This window comes from Panthera pardus, unplaced genomic scaffold (assembly GCF_024362965.1).
Source record: "Panthera pardus isolate Hobbes unplaced genomic scaffold, ASM2436296v1 HiC_scaffold_19, whole genome shotgun sequence".
NCBI lineage: Eukaryota > Metazoa > Chordata > Mammalia > Carnivora > Felidae > Panthera > Panthera pardus.
In genome coordinates this window covers 7,570,281-7,586,564 of record NW_026526754.1, presented here as the reverse complement: position 1 = coordinate 7,586,564, position 16,284 = coordinate 7,570,281, and the positions used below count along the sequence as shown (strand labels likewise).

At 53.6% G+C, this 16,284-nt stretch overlaps 4 protein-coding genes across 8 annotated transcripts in view; 2 read left to right on the top strand and 2 right to left on the bottom strand.

The window, feature by feature from the left end:
- The window catches only part of GFOD2 (glucose-fructose oxidoreductase domain containing 2), a 34,502-nt gene extending 31,188 nt beyond the window's left edge, over window positions 1-3,314 (top strand). For both annotated transcript variants that reach the window (XM_053906570.1, XM_019455574.2), the window contains one exon: window positions 1,746-3,314. In XM_053906570.1, the coding sequence (XP_053762545.1) occupies window positions 1,746-2,644 (899 nt within the window). In that variant the 3' untranslated portion in view covers window positions 2,645-3,314. The remainder of the gene's footprint in view (window positions 1-1,745) is intronic.
- Window positions 3,315-8,574: 5,260 nt separating this feature from the next.
- CUNH16orf86 (chromosome unknown C16orf86 homolog) lies at window positions 8,575-10,436 on the bottom strand. Of its 2 annotated transcripts, XM_019455573.2 has the most exons (5): window positions 10,330-10,436; window positions 9,809-10,041; window positions 9,227-9,444; window positions 8,947-9,123; window positions 8,575-8,722 (listed from the first exon to the last, which is right to left on the bottom strand). In XM_019455573.2, exons 2-5 carry the CDS (start codon window positions 10,030-10,032, stop codon window positions 8,595-8,597), a joined length of 747 nt encoding a protein of 248 aa, XP_019311118.1. In that variant the 5' UTR covers window positions 10,033-10,041; window positions 10,330-10,436; the 3' UTR covers window positions 8,575-8,594. The 2 variants fall into 2 exon arrangements, with proteins under 2 accessions (XP_019311118.1, XP_053762544.1); XM_053906569.1 differs by having other exon boundaries at window positions 8,575-9,123.
- A 150-nt stretch (window positions 10,437-10,586) lies between these two features.
- Window positions 10,587-14,046, top strand: ENKD1 (enkurin domain containing 1). 2 transcript variants are annotated; one of them, XM_019455569.2, is made up of 8 exons: window positions 10,587-10,687; window positions 10,833-10,932; window positions 11,029-11,223; window positions 11,778-11,950; window positions 12,954-13,079; window positions 13,179-13,342; window positions 13,443-13,579; window positions 13,677-14,046. In XM_019455569.2, the coding sequence occupies exons 2-8, from the start codon at window positions 10,848-10,850 to the stop codon at window positions 13,835-13,837; spliced, it is 1,041 nt and encodes a 346-aa protein (XP_019311114.2). In that variant the 5' UTR covers window positions 10,587-10,687; window positions 10,833-10,847; the 3' UTR covers window positions 13,838-14,046. The 2 variants fall into 2 exon arrangements, with proteins under 2 accessions (XP_019311114.2, XP_019311113.2); XM_019455568.2 differs by lacking the exon at window positions 10,587-10,687 and having other exon boundaries at window positions 10,785-10,932.
- A 183-nt stretch (window positions 14,047-14,229) lies between these two features.
- Window positions 14,230-16,154, bottom strand: PARD6A (par-6 family cell polarity regulator alpha). 2 transcript variants are annotated; one of them, XM_019455570.2, is made up of 3 exons: window positions 15,952-16,154; window positions 15,354-15,576; window positions 14,230-15,110 (listed from the first exon to the last, which is right to left on the bottom strand). In XM_019455570.2, exons 1-3 carry the CDS (start codon window positions 16,012-16,014, stop codon window positions 14,359-14,361), a joined length of 1,038 nt encoding a protein of 345 aa, XP_019311115.1. In that variant the 5' UTR covers window positions 16,015-16,154; the 3' UTR covers window positions 14,230-14,358. The 2 variants fall into 2 exon arrangements, with proteins under 2 accessions (XP_019311115.1, XP_019311117.1); XM_019455572.2 differs by having other exon boundaries at window positions 14,230-15,107; window positions 15,952-16,153.
- Window positions 16,155-16,284: the final 130 nt, after the last annotated feature.

Below are 16,284 nucleotides of genomic sequence, written 5' to 3'. Positions count from 1 at the left end.
TAAAACATCTTAAAAATATTGATCCTTTCTGCTTCCTAAAACAGAAGCTGCCCAGTTCTAGCTCTCTTCAGGGCTTTTTCTAAGGCTTTTTTTGCTCTCTTAGTCCATCCCACCTATAGTATACTCGGAACAGGCATGAGAGCATAAGGGTTAATTTTACTTTCTTTCCCTTCCTACCAGAGCCAAACATTTTCTGGCCTTTTGACTACACCAAATTGTTGGATCAGTGTTTTTAGAGAACAATCTTTGGGAAATCTTAGAGCCCTTTCTGCAATTGCAACTGAGAGTACAGAGCCCATCCCCTAGAGTATAGATTAAATACTTTTGCCCAAAGCTGGTGATCTACTAAATGTATGAAGGTACACAAGCATGTCCTCTCTCCAGCCCATGTGTATTAGGCAGTGTTCTTCAGAGAAACAGAACCAATGAGGGTATATATAGAGAGAAAGGAATTTATTTTAAAGAATCCTCTCTTGATTGTAGGAGTTGACAAATTTGAAATCTACAGGGTAGGACAACAGGATGGAAATTCCAACAAGAGTTGATGTTGCAAACTTGAGTCTGAAGGCAGAATTCCTTCCTCTCCATGGAACCCCAGTCTTTTTTCTTGAGGCCTTCAACTGATTAGATAAAGTCCACCCACATTGTGGAGAATGATCTGATGTACTCAAAATATACTGGTTTAAATGCTAATCACATCTAGGGGCTCCCGGGTGGTTCATTTGGTTAAGCATCTGACTTCAGCTCAGTTCATGATCTCATGGTTCGTGAGTTTGAGTCCTGCATCGGGTGAGCTTGAGCCCTGCTTTGGGTGAACACAAGCCCTGCTTCTCTCTCTCTCCCTCCCTCTCCCCCTTGTGGGTTTTTCTCTCTCTCCTTCTTTCTCCACCTTCACTCACCTGTGCCATCTCTCTCTCTCAGTTAAAAAAAAATAAAATAGGGGCACCTGCGTGGCTCAGTTAGTTGAGCATCTGGCTTTCCCTCAGGTCATGATCTCACAATTCATAAATTGGAGCCCCTCGTCAGGCTCTGTGCTGATGGCTCCGAACCTGGAGCCTGCTTTGGATTCTGTGTCTCCCTCTCGCTCTCTGCCTCTCTCTCTCTTTCTCTCAAAAAATAAACATTAAAGAAGTTTTTAAATAAATGCTATTCACATCTAAAAAATACCTTCATAGCAATGTCCAGACTGGTATTTGATGGACACCACAGCCTTGCTGGGTTGGCACATAAAATTACAGATTTTTTAAAAAAATTTTAATGTTTATTTTTGAGAGAGAGACAGAGCGTGAGTGGGGGAGGGGCAGAGAGAGAGGGAGACACAGAATCTGAAGTGGGCTCCAGGCTCCAAGCTGTCAGCACAGAGCCTGACACGGGACTCAAACTCACCAGCTGTGAGATCATGACCTGAGCGGAAGTTGGTCGCTCAACCGACTGAGCCATCCAGGCACCCCATAAAATTACATATTATACCTCCTCTCTTTACTTGCCATTCCTGGTTTGCACCTTCTACCTCTACTCCTTTCATTTTCCCTTAAGAATTTACTCTTCATTCTGCAGTCTATAGCTTGTTCTCCAGTCCCAGTCACCAGGTACCATTTTTATCCAAGCTGTTGCCTTTCCTCTTGTCCCAGGCCACCATCTGATACAGGAGGCTTTTCCGAGTTCATTTGCCTTCAAGAAAATATTTTTTCCTTCATTGTAAATCCCTTGGAACTTTGAGACTTCTTGGTGTGTTTTATTCTCAGGTATTGGGAAGAATGTGGTTTGTGAGAAGGCAGCAACTTCGGTGGATGCATTCCGGATGGTGACAGCCTCGCGCTACTACCCACAGCTGATGAGTCTGGTGGGGAATGTGCTGCGCTTTCTGCCTGCCTTTGTGCGCATGAAGCAGCTGATCGCGGAGCACTACGTGGGCGCGGTAATGATCTGCGATGCGCGCATCTACTCAGGCAGCCTGCTCAGCCCCAACTATGGCTGGATCTGCGACGAGCTTATGGGTGGTGGGGGCCTGCACACCATGGGCACCTACATCGTGGACCTGCTGACCCACCTGACTGGCCGGAGAGCTGAGAAGGTGCATGGGCTGCTCAAGACCTTTGTGAGGCAGAATGCAGCCATCCGTGGCATCCGACATGTCACCAGTGATGACTTCTGCTTCTTCCAGATGCTCATGGGTGGAGGCGTGTGCAGCACGGTAACACTTAACTTCAACATGCCAGGTGCCTTTGTGCACGAGGTCATGGTGGTGGGCTCTGCAGGACGCCTTGTTGCCAGAGGAGCTGACCTCTATGGGCAAAAGAACTCTGCCACACAAGAGGAGCTGCTCCTGAGGGACTCACTGGCTGTGGGTGCAGGGCTGCCCGAGCAGGGGCCCCAGGATGTTCCACTGCTCTACCTGAAGGGCATGGTCTACATGGTGCAGGCCCTGCGCCAGTCCTTCCAGGGGCAGGGGGACCGCCGCACGTGGGACCACATCCCTGTTTCCATGGCCGCCTCGTTCGAGGATGGGCTGTACATGCAGAGTGTGGTGGATGCCATCAAAAGGTCGAGCAGATCCGGGGAGTGGGAGGCCGTGGAGGTGATGACGGAAGAACCTGACGCCAACCAGAACCTATGCGAAGCTCTCCAACGGAATAACCTCTGAGCCTGCACATGGGCTCCCTGCCATGGGGCAGAAGGGATGGGGAGGGACCAGAAGGATGAGACAGGAGGTCTTGGCCATTGCACACATAGTGTATTTCATTTCATGAGTCAACTTGGGCAGGGTCCAGGTGAAGCCCAAGGTGGCCTTGGGAAAACACCCCCTCCAATGCTCAGACTTGGAGGGTGGTGGTATAGCTGAGGGCTAGCAGCTCCCACAGTGTAGCCAAGTAGAGCTGCCCCCAGGTCTCTGCATAGTCATGCTGGTGAGCAGAGCCAGCAAAAGCTTGACTTGGAGGCTGCTTCAGCCTATTTGTGGCCCTAACTAGGTGAGAAAGCACAGCAAGGACCCAGCTTGGCTGATTCCTCAGGCCTGAGGGAAAACGACAAGAAGCCTTGTTTTCATGCCCTTCCTGGGCTAGAGCATCTCAGGAATGGTGAGGGCAGCAAGCTATCCCTCAGGGATCCGTACCTGCCCTCCTTCCCATATGCCCAGGCCTTTCCAGCCTCCAGGCTGCCCCTTCCCTGGCAGGGAGGAATGGGTTCTTCATTGGGTGAGCTCTCAGGGGCTATTGACCTGGGGCAAAGGGTCCCTGATTTGGTGGAGAGGAGACAGGGAGAGTTCTGGAATATCTGATAAATATTAATAAATCAGAAAGTCTGACACTATGGCAGTTGGTTGTTGGTTGTTTGGTAAGTTCGGTTTCTTTAATAATGAGAGGCTTGTTTATTGTAGTTTGTTTATATTTTTTCTCTCCTTGTGGCCACAGCAGATCTGGCCTGCCCTGGATCCATCATGGTCTGGTGGGCATATTCCCTTGTGACAGAATCCCAGGAGTCCTCCAAGGAAAAGTCTTTTCTCAGGGAACAAGACTCAAGACTTCCTTAACCTCAAGACTTCCCTGACCTGGTAGGCAGGTGAGGGAGATAGGGAGAGTTTAAGGCCTTCCTGGGCTGGAGGTCAGGAAGAGTTCTGTTCCTACAACCATGGATTTGGCTCCGGGAAACCCTGGGAGAGGGGAGGTAAGAAGTGGTCCCGGGGAGCCTGGATGCACTGCCCTTGGAGTAGGTACAGCCTAACGCTGCCTGACCTAGATAGCCAGTCACCAACCATGCTTTTTATTAACTATTCTACACTGGGACTGCCTTTTAACGAAGTCAGTCAGAGCTGAGGTGGGTCGGGGGGTCGGGGAAGTGGACACACACCCCCCCTTCGTTTCCTCTGCCAGCCTGCCAGGATTAAGCCTAGACGGAACTCTTCCCTTCTCTAAACTTCACTCTCTCTGCCTTGCCCTGGGCTCCTTGCCAGAGAGAGAAAGGCTCAGGGAAATCTCCCTCTTCTTCTTGGCACCCTTTCTAGAAGTCACTAGGCCTATTTTCCTGTGTGTGGTCCTGATAAAACTTTGTCCTTGTGAGCTAAAATAACAGTGACTAGTGCTGGGGAGTGTGCTTACTGAATGCTCCTCGCCCGGAGACACTTCACACATATTTCATTTGATATCCAAACCACTCTGTGAGGTCCTACTATTAATATTCTCATTATTCAGATCATGAAACTGAGGCAGAGAGGGGCAAAGTTACTTGCCTCCTATAAGTTAAAAGTGATGGAGCCAAGGAGGAGCATGGTCAGGGTCATCTGACTACAGAGACTGACCCTGACCTACTCTTTCCCCAGCACTTAAAGATCTCAGAGACTGAGTGCCCAGACATTGCCCCTCCCCGCTCAGGTCCTGCCCTCCAGGTTACTGCCTTCTCTGTGCAGCAGAAATCTGTCTGCCCTCAACTAGGAGAAGGAAGGACTACAGAGAGCCCTGCGAGGCAGGATGCTGGTAGAGTTCAGAGAGGCTGTTCCCTTCCTCCTGACTCCAGGTCAGTCCCTCTGAGTGTTACTAGGAAGATGGGATCCCTCCTAAATTGGGGGATTTACTAAGAAAGCTCATGCACCTTTCCCAGTTGTACCTGACTCAGGTTTACTGCCCCACAGTGGCACTTCTTAGGTTTTATAGGGCTCTACAACGAACCCCTTGTTGACAAAGACAGGTTCCCAGAAGTCCTAGGGCAGAGTGCAGTGGGCTTGGTGCACAGCTACTTTTGTGAGGGCCCTGGGGTCCTCTGTTGGTACTCGCTAGAGCCTAGGTCCATGGCCATCCTTCAGACATCTTTACCATTATAAATTTCTTGGGTTGGTCCTGGGGAGGAGATGTACCTTAAAATGGCCCAGGTGCCTGTGGCCTAGGAAGTCAGCAGGGTTCTGGCCCTCAGGATGGACTGTGCCTACACATGGATTCAGGCTTGTCCTGCACCGCCCCCTCCTGGAGGAAAGCAGCATCACCTCCCAGGTCCTGTTTCCTAAATTTCAGGATCTTTTTGGAGTCAGAGTGAATGAAGTTTTTCCAGCCTTCTGAAAATGGTTTGTTTTTCCTCTCTCTGACAACAACCAGAAAATAACTTACTTTTTTTTTTTTTTTTTTTTTGCTTTTATTTGCATTTATTTTATGCAGAATTTACTCCCAGGCCATAAGTTTTGTTTCTTCAGTTTCTTCTGGCGTACCTTTTTTTTCTGTGCAACTTCCTCTTCTGGTTTAGGAACAATCTGTTTTTTGTTTTTGTTTTTCAGTAAGGATCATCTCAGTGTGGCAGGGAGAGCTCATGTATGGATTAATCTGACCACGAGCCCTGTAAGTTCTATGCCACATCTTGGGGGCTTTGTTCACCTGGATGTGCTCAATGACCAGAGAATCTACATCTAAACCTTTAAGTTCAGCATTACTCTCTGCATTTTAAGCATGTGCAATAAAAATTCAGCACTTTTTTTGGCCACCAACCCTGTGTCCAGCCCCACTGTTTGGCCTGGATACAGCTACCAACTCCACCATTGTAGCGATGGAATGGCACACACTGCTTCTGCAAAGTGACATCTTTCAGATACTTGGTGGCTTTTCGGATATATATACCCTTGATTACCTGGGAAGTTTCACATGTGTTCTTAAAGTGAACACAAAGATTTGAACCTTTTGTTGGCATGATTTTGTCGGGTTTTCCAGGTCAAGTGAATAGCGAACCATTTTCAGAGATCACCTCAGGCTGCCTACAGGAAGAGCCAGAAAAGAACTTTCAAAATACTTTTTGCTTATTTCTCAACCCCCCAACCGAATGTAGGCCTCATACTCACTCAGACAATCAGCAGTCTCCTCACCTCCCTGTCCCCGGTCTCCCTTCCTCATTCTACCCTTCTCACTGCTGCCCACATGACCTCTCCAAAATATCAGGCCAAGATCCCTCCTTGCCGGCACCCCTTCTCATCACTCCCAGACTTGCCTAACCTGGTCTCCTGATGTCCATGCCTCTGCTTCAGCCATGCTAAATGGCCCTCCTGAGTGAGGCTGACTTCTATACTAGCAAGGCTTTGTGTCTGGTGTATCCCCTGCTTGGAAGGCCACCCAAATCTCCTTCAAGAGTCAGCTGAAGGGCTGCCTCTTCGTTGCTTCCCTAGGCAAAACAGCAGTCCCAACGCCCACACCCACCTCAAGGTCCCACAGCCTTGGTCCTCTGCTCTTCTGTGGTACCTGTCTCCTTGCACCCTACTCAGCATTTCCCCCTTAGATTGAGCTTCTAGGAACAATAGTAGTTACTTGTTCTTTCTGTGGCTATTGTCACCCACCCTGCTTTAGGAAAACCTATCAGGTAATAGACCTGCAAATATAGATCAGTTCTTTGCTGGTTACTGAGTATTTCCTGTGCCACCTGTTGGAAGAGAGGAACAGAGTTTCCTTGTCAGTGCTGGCCTGGGTCAGGCCTTAGCCAGAGTTTTCAGGTCCACAAATCTACAGGGTTCAGGAAAGGGTGCTGCCTCCCTGGTGCCCCGGGTGTGATTTCGTGCAAGGCCACTTCTCTCCAGGTCTCTCCTCCCTCAGCCATAAAGTGAGGCAGTCAACTCAGTTATGTGAAGAGTCCTTTACCTCTGAGAAATTCCAAAGAATCCATGCTCATCCCTATGGACAAGATTTGGTCTGCATGGTCCCTGTGGACAGTATCTTCTGGGGTGGTCCAGTCACTAACCAGGGAAACGTATGGGCAAAAATGTCCTGACACCATGACTTGCCCTATAGTCTTGCCACCAGGCCAGTGAGCTTCCAAGTGATTCCTAAACATAGAAGCAGCCTGGGATGATGTGCATTTTCTTCCTACTTCTATCTGGGCTTGCCCACCCTATCCCTTCCAATGACCTTGCCAAACCAGTATTCGAGGGGCCCTGCACATGGTTCTGGACTTTGGATGGCCTCAGCCTTTCAGATCCTGACCTGCCCTCTGCAACTTCCTCAGCTCCCCACCTCGGTCTCCTTATCTTTGTGTCTTTTATGGGGGCTCTCCACTAGATGGGTGCAATGCAATGATGTATGCCCTTGGGGAGTTCACAACCTAGTTCCAAGAGCAGGTCTAACCCACAACGGCAGTAACATGTAAATGCTATGACATAGGGCAACATTGGGTGCTGCCTGGCTCAGCACGAAGTAAAGTGCCCGAGTCTTCAAGGTAAGAGTGCACTAGTCAGGTGGAGGGGTAAAGGAATGAAGGCACTTTAGGCAGGAGAAGGCCCATGTGCAGAGTGAAAGTAAGAAAGTTGTGGCTGGTCAGGGACTTATAGAAGCCACTGAAAAGTTATGTTTTGTTTTGTTTTTTAAGTTTATATATTTTGAGAGAGAGAGCAGGGGAGGGGCAAAGAGAGAGGTAGAATTCCCAGCAGGCTCCGCACTATCAGCATGGAGCCTGATGTGGGGCTCGAACTCCCAAACCGCAAGATCAACCACGAGATCATAACCTGAGCTGAAATCAAGAGTCAGATGCTTAACTGACTGAGTCACCCAGGCGCCCCGCCACTGGAAAGTTTTTAAGGCATTTGGAGCAAGAGGAGCAACATGCCAGGGAGAAGCAACACCATCAGGTTCAGGTGTGTGTGTACCAGGATCAGTGGGGTGGATTGGTTGGGGAAGGAACCACAGGCAGAGAAACTAGTGAGCTCTCACCTGGGAATACCAGTGTCCCAAGGCAAAAGTGCTGACTATGAGATACGAAAGGTTCTCAATCTAGAGGGCACATTCACCAGCCTTGATGCCTGATTAGCTTGTAGGAGTCAATGAGCAAAGAACAGGATGGGGTCTGGGGTGACACCCAGGATTTTGGCTTGAACAATTGTGTAGATGAGACACAGGAGGGAAAGCAGATTGGAGGGAGGAGAGGTTACTCATTTAATTTTAAATTCTTTATGTTTAAGGTATCTGAGGTACGTTCGGGAGGATGAGGAGGTGGCACGATATGAGGGTTTCCAAAGTGGCCAAACTGGATAATTTCAGTTATCCAGTGGCTTGGCTGCAGGGCTCCAGGAGAACATTCACATCCACCACCACCCCCTGGCTGCTAGGAAAAAGTCACAGATGCCTCTGTTGGCAGGGCCACTCTGGGGGCAAAGTCTGGTCCAGCTTTAGTCCCCAGTATGTGGAAAACATTCCAAAGACACCACTCTTGGGGCAGGCAAGTGAACTCTGACACCTCGGTGGGAGATCCCAAGTATTGATCCCCTGAGGTCAGGCCAAATGCAGGCCCCTTCCCTGGAAGACAGGGAGCAAAGCCAAGCACCCGCTTCCTGTGACCTGACAGTCCCCTTCCTTTTTCTGCCTCGTTTCTCCCTTATCACCTCCCTCTGCATCCCCACTGTTACCCTATCTGACCTTCAGGTTCATGTGAAGAGCCTTTAAATGCACAGAACTAGGCCCCACCCCTGCAGATTCTGATTCAGTTATGTCTGGGATAGTGCCCAAGAACCTGTATGTTTGTCAAGTTCTTGGATGATCCAGGTGACCAATCAGGCTTCACACCCTGCACCCACCTTCCCAGCCTCTCTTCAGCCATTTATTTTGGGAAATCATGAAGTCTGAGAAAAGGAAAAATGTTTATTTTCAGTAAGTCCAAGGCCCCAAGTAGGGAGAAGGGCCAAATTTTCCCCTCCTCCTGAGGCCTAGGCTGCTGCTCTGGTTTGGGCTTGGGAGAAGGGGAGACTCCAGTGGAGGCGGAAAAGTCACTTGTACTGAGGAGAGAGTGGAGGTACAAGTGGGGCGGCACAAACACTCAGCATCTTATCGATGTCCACCTGGGTTGACTTATCCACCTCAGCCTTGAGGCGGCCACTGATCCCCAACTTGGGCAAACACCCTGGCTCTTCTCCAACCTCCTCTCCCAGGGGAGCCAGTGCATGGGTGGGGGACACGAATGTACTGGGGCAGGGCAGAGTGAGGCCTGACCCCAGCTCACCTGTCACGGGCAGCAAAGCCTGCAGTTGCTCCACACCTGCCTCCTCGGGGACCAGGGCCAACTCCAACTCAGGCTCCACGTCCACCTCAGCCTCCCTGTCCCCCTCCCCTGCCTGATTCAGCTCAGGATTGCAATAGTTGATGTACTGGTACAGGGGCCGCAGGCGCTGGGCCTTTCCTGCAAACGGGCAGGGCAGGGCAGGGGCTGGAGCACCAAGCTGTGCCATGACAGGGGTCCATCAGGCAGGAGAAAAAGGGAGAGCCCAGGGGCTGCCACTCACGCTCCAGCCCCAAGGTCTCTGGAGGTGCAGACACTGTGCTGGCCACAGCTGGGAGCACTGGAGCTCCCAGACTCTTGCGCTTCTTGGCTTTTTTGTGCTGTTTGGCAGATGGTGAGGGCTCAGTCTGGCTACCCTCTGGCTCCTCCCTCTGCGGTGGCAGCCCCTGTGGCATCTCAGCTTCAGCTTTGGGATGGACTTGGTGGCTAGGTCCTGGGAGGCTGGGGGACAGGAGGCCTAAGGAGCCAGCCTCCAGCTTTGGCCCCTGTGCCCTGACCATAGGGAATAACCCTGCCTATCCACCACCCCGGGCCCAGATTCTTGTCCCTTTCCTGGTCAGCGAGGCTCTGGGCTGGACAGGGAACTAAAGCTCATGTGGGCTTAGTACCCTACATAGGCCTGAGACCCCTCCTCTGGATGCTCCCTATGCCAGGGTTCCTCAGGGACAGAAGGAGTGAGGAGTGATGGTGGTGGCAGGAGATAAGGATGCACTATGTAAGAGTGCAGGATTTAGGGATCCTGCTGGAGTGTGAGCCCACCCTCCCCACCAGCCCTATAGCTCCTTCCCTCTGAAAGCCCCCTCACTTGACTGGCTTCCTCTTCGGACCAGGACTGGGCCTCACAATGGAGGCCATAGGCCTGGGAGGGCCTCTCTCCTCTAGTGACTCCACCTCTGGCTTGAGCCTCTCTTCCTTCAGCTTGAGTCGTTCCTCTTGGAGCTCTGGCTCTGAGACTTGGACTGTTGGGCACTTGTCTTCACCCAGGGTCTGGCAAGCTTCATAGTGTGGTACCAGGCACTGGTCTGCCATCACTGGACACTAAGGGTGACACATAGGTAACTGGTCACCAGGCAAAGGACACAGGGATCAGTAATTAGACACCCGAGGAGGAGCTTGTCCTGGCATTTAGGGGGGCCTCGCACAGAGTTTGGCCTCCCAGAGCGCCGCGGACAGTCGCTTGGAGACCACAGCCTGACGGTCACCTCGGAGGTCTAAGCGTGGCCGCCAGGCGACTCTACGAGCTGTGCCTACCCCGCGGCCGTCCTCTCCTGGGACCCTGGCCGCCTCTCGACCCCTGCTGAAGCTACGGCTGCGCAGGGTCAGTACCTCCTCGACGGTTGCTTTCGGTGAGCGGAGCGAGGGGCCGGACCTGTGGACCTGGCGCTGACCCCAGAGACCGGCCGGGCGGCGAGGGCAGGCGGGTGGAAAGGGTGCCTGACCGTGGCTCTGTGCCCCACTCCCCAAAGCTGGAACTACAAGCCCCAGAAGGCTTTGCGCCAGGGGGCCTTGGCCCCTGACCTCAGGGACGGAAATTATTGTTGCCCGGCAACAGCAAGCCCGTCGGGTCGCAGCAGTCGGTGGCAAAAACTGCTCCGGTGAGCCCCTTGTCAGAGTGTTGCGGGGAAGGGGTCGCGAACGAAGCAGGGAAGTGGGTTAGGAGGGGAGGCGGCGAGCGCTTTGCGGGGTGAGACGGCGGGGCAGGGGCAGGGAATGGAGGGGCACCGTTGGGGTCAGGGTCTGGGTCCAGAATCCGGGAGGAGGCACAGGGCTGGGAAAGGGGCCAGGGGCCGGAAATGTGCAGCCCAGCAGGCCTCGGTACACCGTTGCAGGGTGACGAAGGCGGCATGTGCGAGGGCCCGTCCCGTATCTCGGGGCCAATCCCCCCAGACCCTACGCTCTTCCCTGACTACTACCGGCGGCCGGCCTCGGGTGAGTTAGGGGGTGGCACGGCTGGGTGAGGGCCGAGTGAGGGTCTGGCTCTGATCCACCACTGAGCCCCGCGCTCGGCCCCATCTGGCTTCTCAGCCCAAGGACGCCTTGAGGGAAACGCGCTGAAGCTGGACCTGGTCACTTCGGACCTCGATTTGGACGCCACCCCTCCGCGCGGCCCCCGCATAGGTCCTGGAGCCAGACAGATCCTGGACCGTGGCAGGCATGGCGTCGGAGGAGTGCTGCTGCAATTTGGGGGCATCTCCCTAAGCCCAGGGGCCTCTTCCAAGAGTAAGTTCGGATACAAGGGGCAATGAAGCTAGTACGATGAGGTCAAACGCTGAGATCAAAAGCGTTGCTTCTCCTTGCTAGATTCTGGGCTCAGGGTTTGCCTCTCTGAGTGTCAGTTTCCCCAACTATGAAAGGAGGGGGAAATGCGCTACTTCCTCAAAGAAGAGGACTGAATGCAGTAGTCCCTGGGAAACCCAAGCTCAGCTTAATGAATTCATGCATCAGCAAAACGTGGTCTGTTGAGTGCCTACTGTGTGCCCTCTTTATAGGTGCTAGAAAAACAGTAAACAAGTAAAGAGATGGCTATGATAGACGAAATGATTAATGGTCTACTTCACAATAAAAATGTAGAAAATAATCAGGGACAGAAGAAGGTAATGACTATGTCAGGAAGGGAACAAAGTGATGAGGCAGAGTATGTGTATACTGTTTTAGATGGAGAGGTCATGGAGATCTTTCTGTAGGAGGCAAGGTGTGGGCCTTTGTGTGAACTGATGGGAGTTGGATCTCATGGGCTGTATGTAGGGCAGAGTCTGGCAACATCTTTTTCCCAGGGAAGGACCCTAAAGACTATGAGAAGGAGAACCTGAAGCGGATCAGAGAGATCCAGAAGCGCTTCCGTGAGCAGGAGCGCAGCCGGGAGCAGGGCCAGCCCAGGCCCCTGAAGGCTCTGTGGCGTTCACCCAAATATGACAAGGTGGAGTCCCGGGTCAAGGCCCAGCTGCAGGTACCTGCCTTGGAGAGCCAGAAGCATTGTTCATCTTGTTGACCAACAAGCAGTTATACTCTGATCTGAGTTACGGAGATGAAAATCACAGGGGACTAGGGAAACAGGGGCTAAGAGATAGCCGGCCTGCTGCAGAGTCGGGCTGGGGGCTTCCTCAGGAGTGGTGATGGCTTGGGTCATCCTGAGGGACAAATAGGTATTAGGCAAGGGGAGAATTGAAGAGAACCATTCTAGTGAGATGGAACCTCACAGATAGAAGTCCTAAGACCAGAGGGAGTATGCGCAGTGGGATGTTATGTTCAGATCAATGTGAAGGGAGAAGAGCATGCGGTTAGGCTAAGAAGTCAGCTGGACCCACATCATTTAAAAAAAAATTTTTTTTTCAACCTTTATTTCTAAGGGCAGTGAGAAGGGCAAGTGCAGGGGTATGGTGGTGGGATTGTCTTGGGTAGATAGTACCATTTCTCTGTCCAGGGTTCTCAGAAGGAGGAGCAGAATTGAGAAAAGAGACAATAAGGTCATATGTGAATTTGTTGAAGCTGAAGCATTTGTGGGATTCCCAGGGGGTAGGAGTGTGTCCAGGAAGCAGATGGAGAGTCAGGTCTGGATCTGAGGAGTGAGACCCAGGAGTTATTGAGCATTGGGCTGAGGACAATGATACCAGGGAAGTGACCCTGGATTTAATGGCTTAGAAGCCAGCTGTGAGTGACCTTGGTGGGGACAGAGCCAGGAGGCTTGGCAGGGAAAGAGAAAAAGAGAATGGTAGTCAAAAGCCAGGACTGAGGTAGAAGGAGGAATGGTTTGTTGTTTTCTTAAAGATGTGAGAGACACACATATTTAAATTGCTCATGGATAGAAGTGCTTCTTCAAGAGGGAGGAGGCCCATAGGGCTAGATACAGAGAAATATCCTCACAGGCAGAAGGAACAGAAGCTCAGCTGTACGGCCAGCTTAAGACTCTGACCTCAGCCTGGCTGATTCCTCTGCTATGCCCTACCCTCCAGGAGCCCAGCCCAGCCTCTGGAACAGAGCCCACCCACTTCCTTCGGGCACACTCCCGCTGTGGCCCTGGGATCCCACCACCCCGTGCCCCCAGTCCTCAGCTAAACCCACCAGGCCCCAATGCTAAGGTGAGAGGATGTGTGGGGGTCGGGAGGTGGGGCAGGGATCTTGGGTTCTGGAGCACAACACAGTACTGTCTGCCCCATCATGCTTGCCATGTCCTGCAGGGGCCAGGCCTGGATGTGGACTTCATTAGCCACAATGCCCGCACTGCCAAGAGGGCCCCCCGGCGGCATTCCCGCTCCCTGCAGGTCCTGGCACAAGTGCTGGAGCAGCAACGGCAAGCCCAAGAGCACTACAACACCACGCAGAAGGGCCACGTACCCCATTAGTAGGTCCCACTGCCCAACACCCAGGGTGAGGGGTTCCTGCGGAGGGTGGGAGAAAACCTACGCCCTGGGACCATCAACTCTGAGCCTGTGCATCCACAGCTTGTTGCAACGCAGGGATCTGTGGCAGCGGGAGGCTGAGGCCCGCCAGCATAGCCAGCCGGACCCTGCCATGCCCCCTGGTCACACTTGCATGCCTGAGAACCAGCGGCTGGAGACACTGAGCAATCTGCTCCAGAGTGAGTCCATAGGCAAGAGGTAGGGGGGTGTAGATGAGGAACCCACTGGGGACCACACACCCCTGCCCAACACTCACTCTTCCTGGATCCCTCATAGGCCAGAGCCAGTTGCTACGTGAGCTGGTGCTGCTGCCTGCTGGGGCAGACTCACTGAGGGCCCAGGGCCACCATGCTGAGCTGGACCAGAAGCTGGTGCAGGTAGAGGAGGCCATCAAGATCTTTTCCCGCCCCAAGGTCTTTGTGAAGATGGATGTCTGAGCCCTTTTGTGGGGCGCTTACGGGGGTCCTCAGTGAAGATTGCCACACAGTTGCAGAGGGCAGGATCAAGCCCCATCATAGAATGGGGGTCCAAAGACAGGAGCAGTGGTGTGGGCAGTATCCCCAGAGCACTCTTCCCAGCCACCGGTGGCTGTAGAAGGGCCAGCCCAGCCTCTTAATCCCTTTGTCAAAATTAAACCTTTTGTACAATGGGGTTTGTTTCCATAAGAGCTTTTCTTACCCTAGAAATGCAAAGCCTGGTGTCCCTCCTGCTGCTCAACTGCAGGGAGGTCTCTCTGTTGTCCTTATCACTCCTGCCTCAGGTCCAGGGCAGGAGGCAAAATTGTTAGAACATGGAGGATGTTAGGGCTGGGACACAGAAAGACCATGACTGCATTTGTAGAAAACTTTTAATGTTCCCCAGACGAAGAGGCCCCTGCGAGCAAGCTAAAAACCCCCACTGAGGAAGTCCCTGCCATGTCTCAGCAGCCTGGAGTGGCAAGGGGCTGCATCCTTGCCTGTCAGAGGCTAAAGCCACTACCATCTCCTCTCATGCTACTTCCCCAGCCAGCGCTGGCCTGCTCTTGATCCAGGGAGGGCAGAGAGCTGCGGGCACTGGGAAGTAGGGGGCCCTGGCGCAGGTCCCAGCATGGAGGCCCTTGAGACAGCCCATTGGAACAGGGAGGCTGGCGGTTCTCAATGACCAGATCACTGCTGTCATCGTCACTTTCGGCCTCAGCAGGCCCAGGCCCAGCAGAGGGAGGCCCTGTCAGACGACCAGAAGCCCCACGCACCACATTATTGTGCTGATTGGCTGGCTTGACAGTGACAATGAGGTTGTGGCTGTTGGCGACCATCATGTCCGTCACTTGGTCCAAGGTCTTCCCAGCGACCTCAATACCATTGACCTCGAGGATCTCATCACTGACTGCCAGCAGCCCTGTACTCTCAGCCAGGCCCCCTCGTACCAGGCGGGAGATGAAGATGCCTGGAACCCGTTCCAGGCCCTGGGGAGCTACACGTACACTCATGCCATCTCGGATGTAGAAACCAAGGGGACGGTCAGAGCCATGCTTGTGCAGCCGCACCCTTCGGTGTGTCTCAGGCAGTAGGTCCACATCTATGACTGAAGAAACCTGGCGGAAATCTTGGGGCAGGCTAATTAGCAGGGGTGGCCGGGTGCGCAGCGGTGCCACTGGCCGAAGTAGAAGCCCTTTCTTGCGCCGTTGCAGAGAGTTGGAGGCAAAGGCCAGGCCACTGGAGTCGGCTTCTGCTGCAGGAGAGGGGGAGGGGGGCGCTGAGATCAGAGACTCTGCTCTCCCACTTGAACCCTTTTCCATCAGGCCCAGGCCTGGGGAAAAGGGCACTGTAGCTATTTCCTACCACTTGGAGGTCAGGGCAAGGGCAGGGACTGCAGAGGGTGAAGCCTGGACGCCCTGGGCGTGGACTAACCCTTGTAGACCTGCCCTGCTGTCCTACCCCACAGAGGCTGCCCGCTGTACCCCATCCTCCTCACCCCGCTTCTGTACTAGCAGGCGCAGCGGTGGGGGCCCGCTGGCCAGGGCCCGGTGCAGGCTGTCGTCGTTGGTGAGGGGCAGTAGGTCGCCGTGAGCATCTGTATAGCCAAGCAGCACGTCCAGGCCCGGGATCTGGTGCACTGCACGCAGCAACCGCGAAAATTCTTGGAAGCCACTCACCGAAGCGCGGGGCAGCGCGAAGCGTCGGAACTCAGCATCAAACTGGAAGCAGGGGGTGGGTGAGAGGAGAGGTCAGCACGGAGCCCGTGCCCTTTCCCACCACAGGTCCGAGGGTGTTAGAGGTCGGAAAGGGCTGTCGCAACAGCTGCAGCCTTGCGCCCAGACCTCAGTTCCAGTACAAGGGACGCTGTCCAAGGTCTTCTCCCCGCCCTCCAGGTACCAAGGCCACAGGACTCTAGTGGCCGGCAGTGGAAAGGAGGATAGATGGAGGAAAGCGAGAGGAAAAGCCAGAGAATGGGACATGAATGATGGAGGCGAGAAAAAGGTGGTGGGGACTAAGGAGCCAGGAAAAGGGAGAATAAGGGAATTGGAAGCGCCTAGGGCCGAGGCCGGAGCCGGGGCCAGAGGGGCCCTTACTTTGCTCTTCACCTCGACGATGTTGTCTGGACTGCGCGCCGGAGTCCTCTGCGGCCTGGCCATGGTGGGGCCGGGCGGGCTGGGGACGGTGCCCCAGGCGGCCCGCGGAGGCGCAGGTGCACAGACCCGGCCGGCCGGCCCGTGCTGCCCCGCCCCTGGCGGTAGCACTCGCCCCGCCCTCCCATCCTGACCATGACGTCAAGGGGGCAGCGACAGAGAGTGGAACGTGGAGTCTACGTTTCCTAGGAAACGGAGATGGGGATGGAGGCGTCTTCTTTTGCTCTTACGTCATTACGCTACGGTGCGCAAGTCTCTGGACCCTGGGGGCGGGGC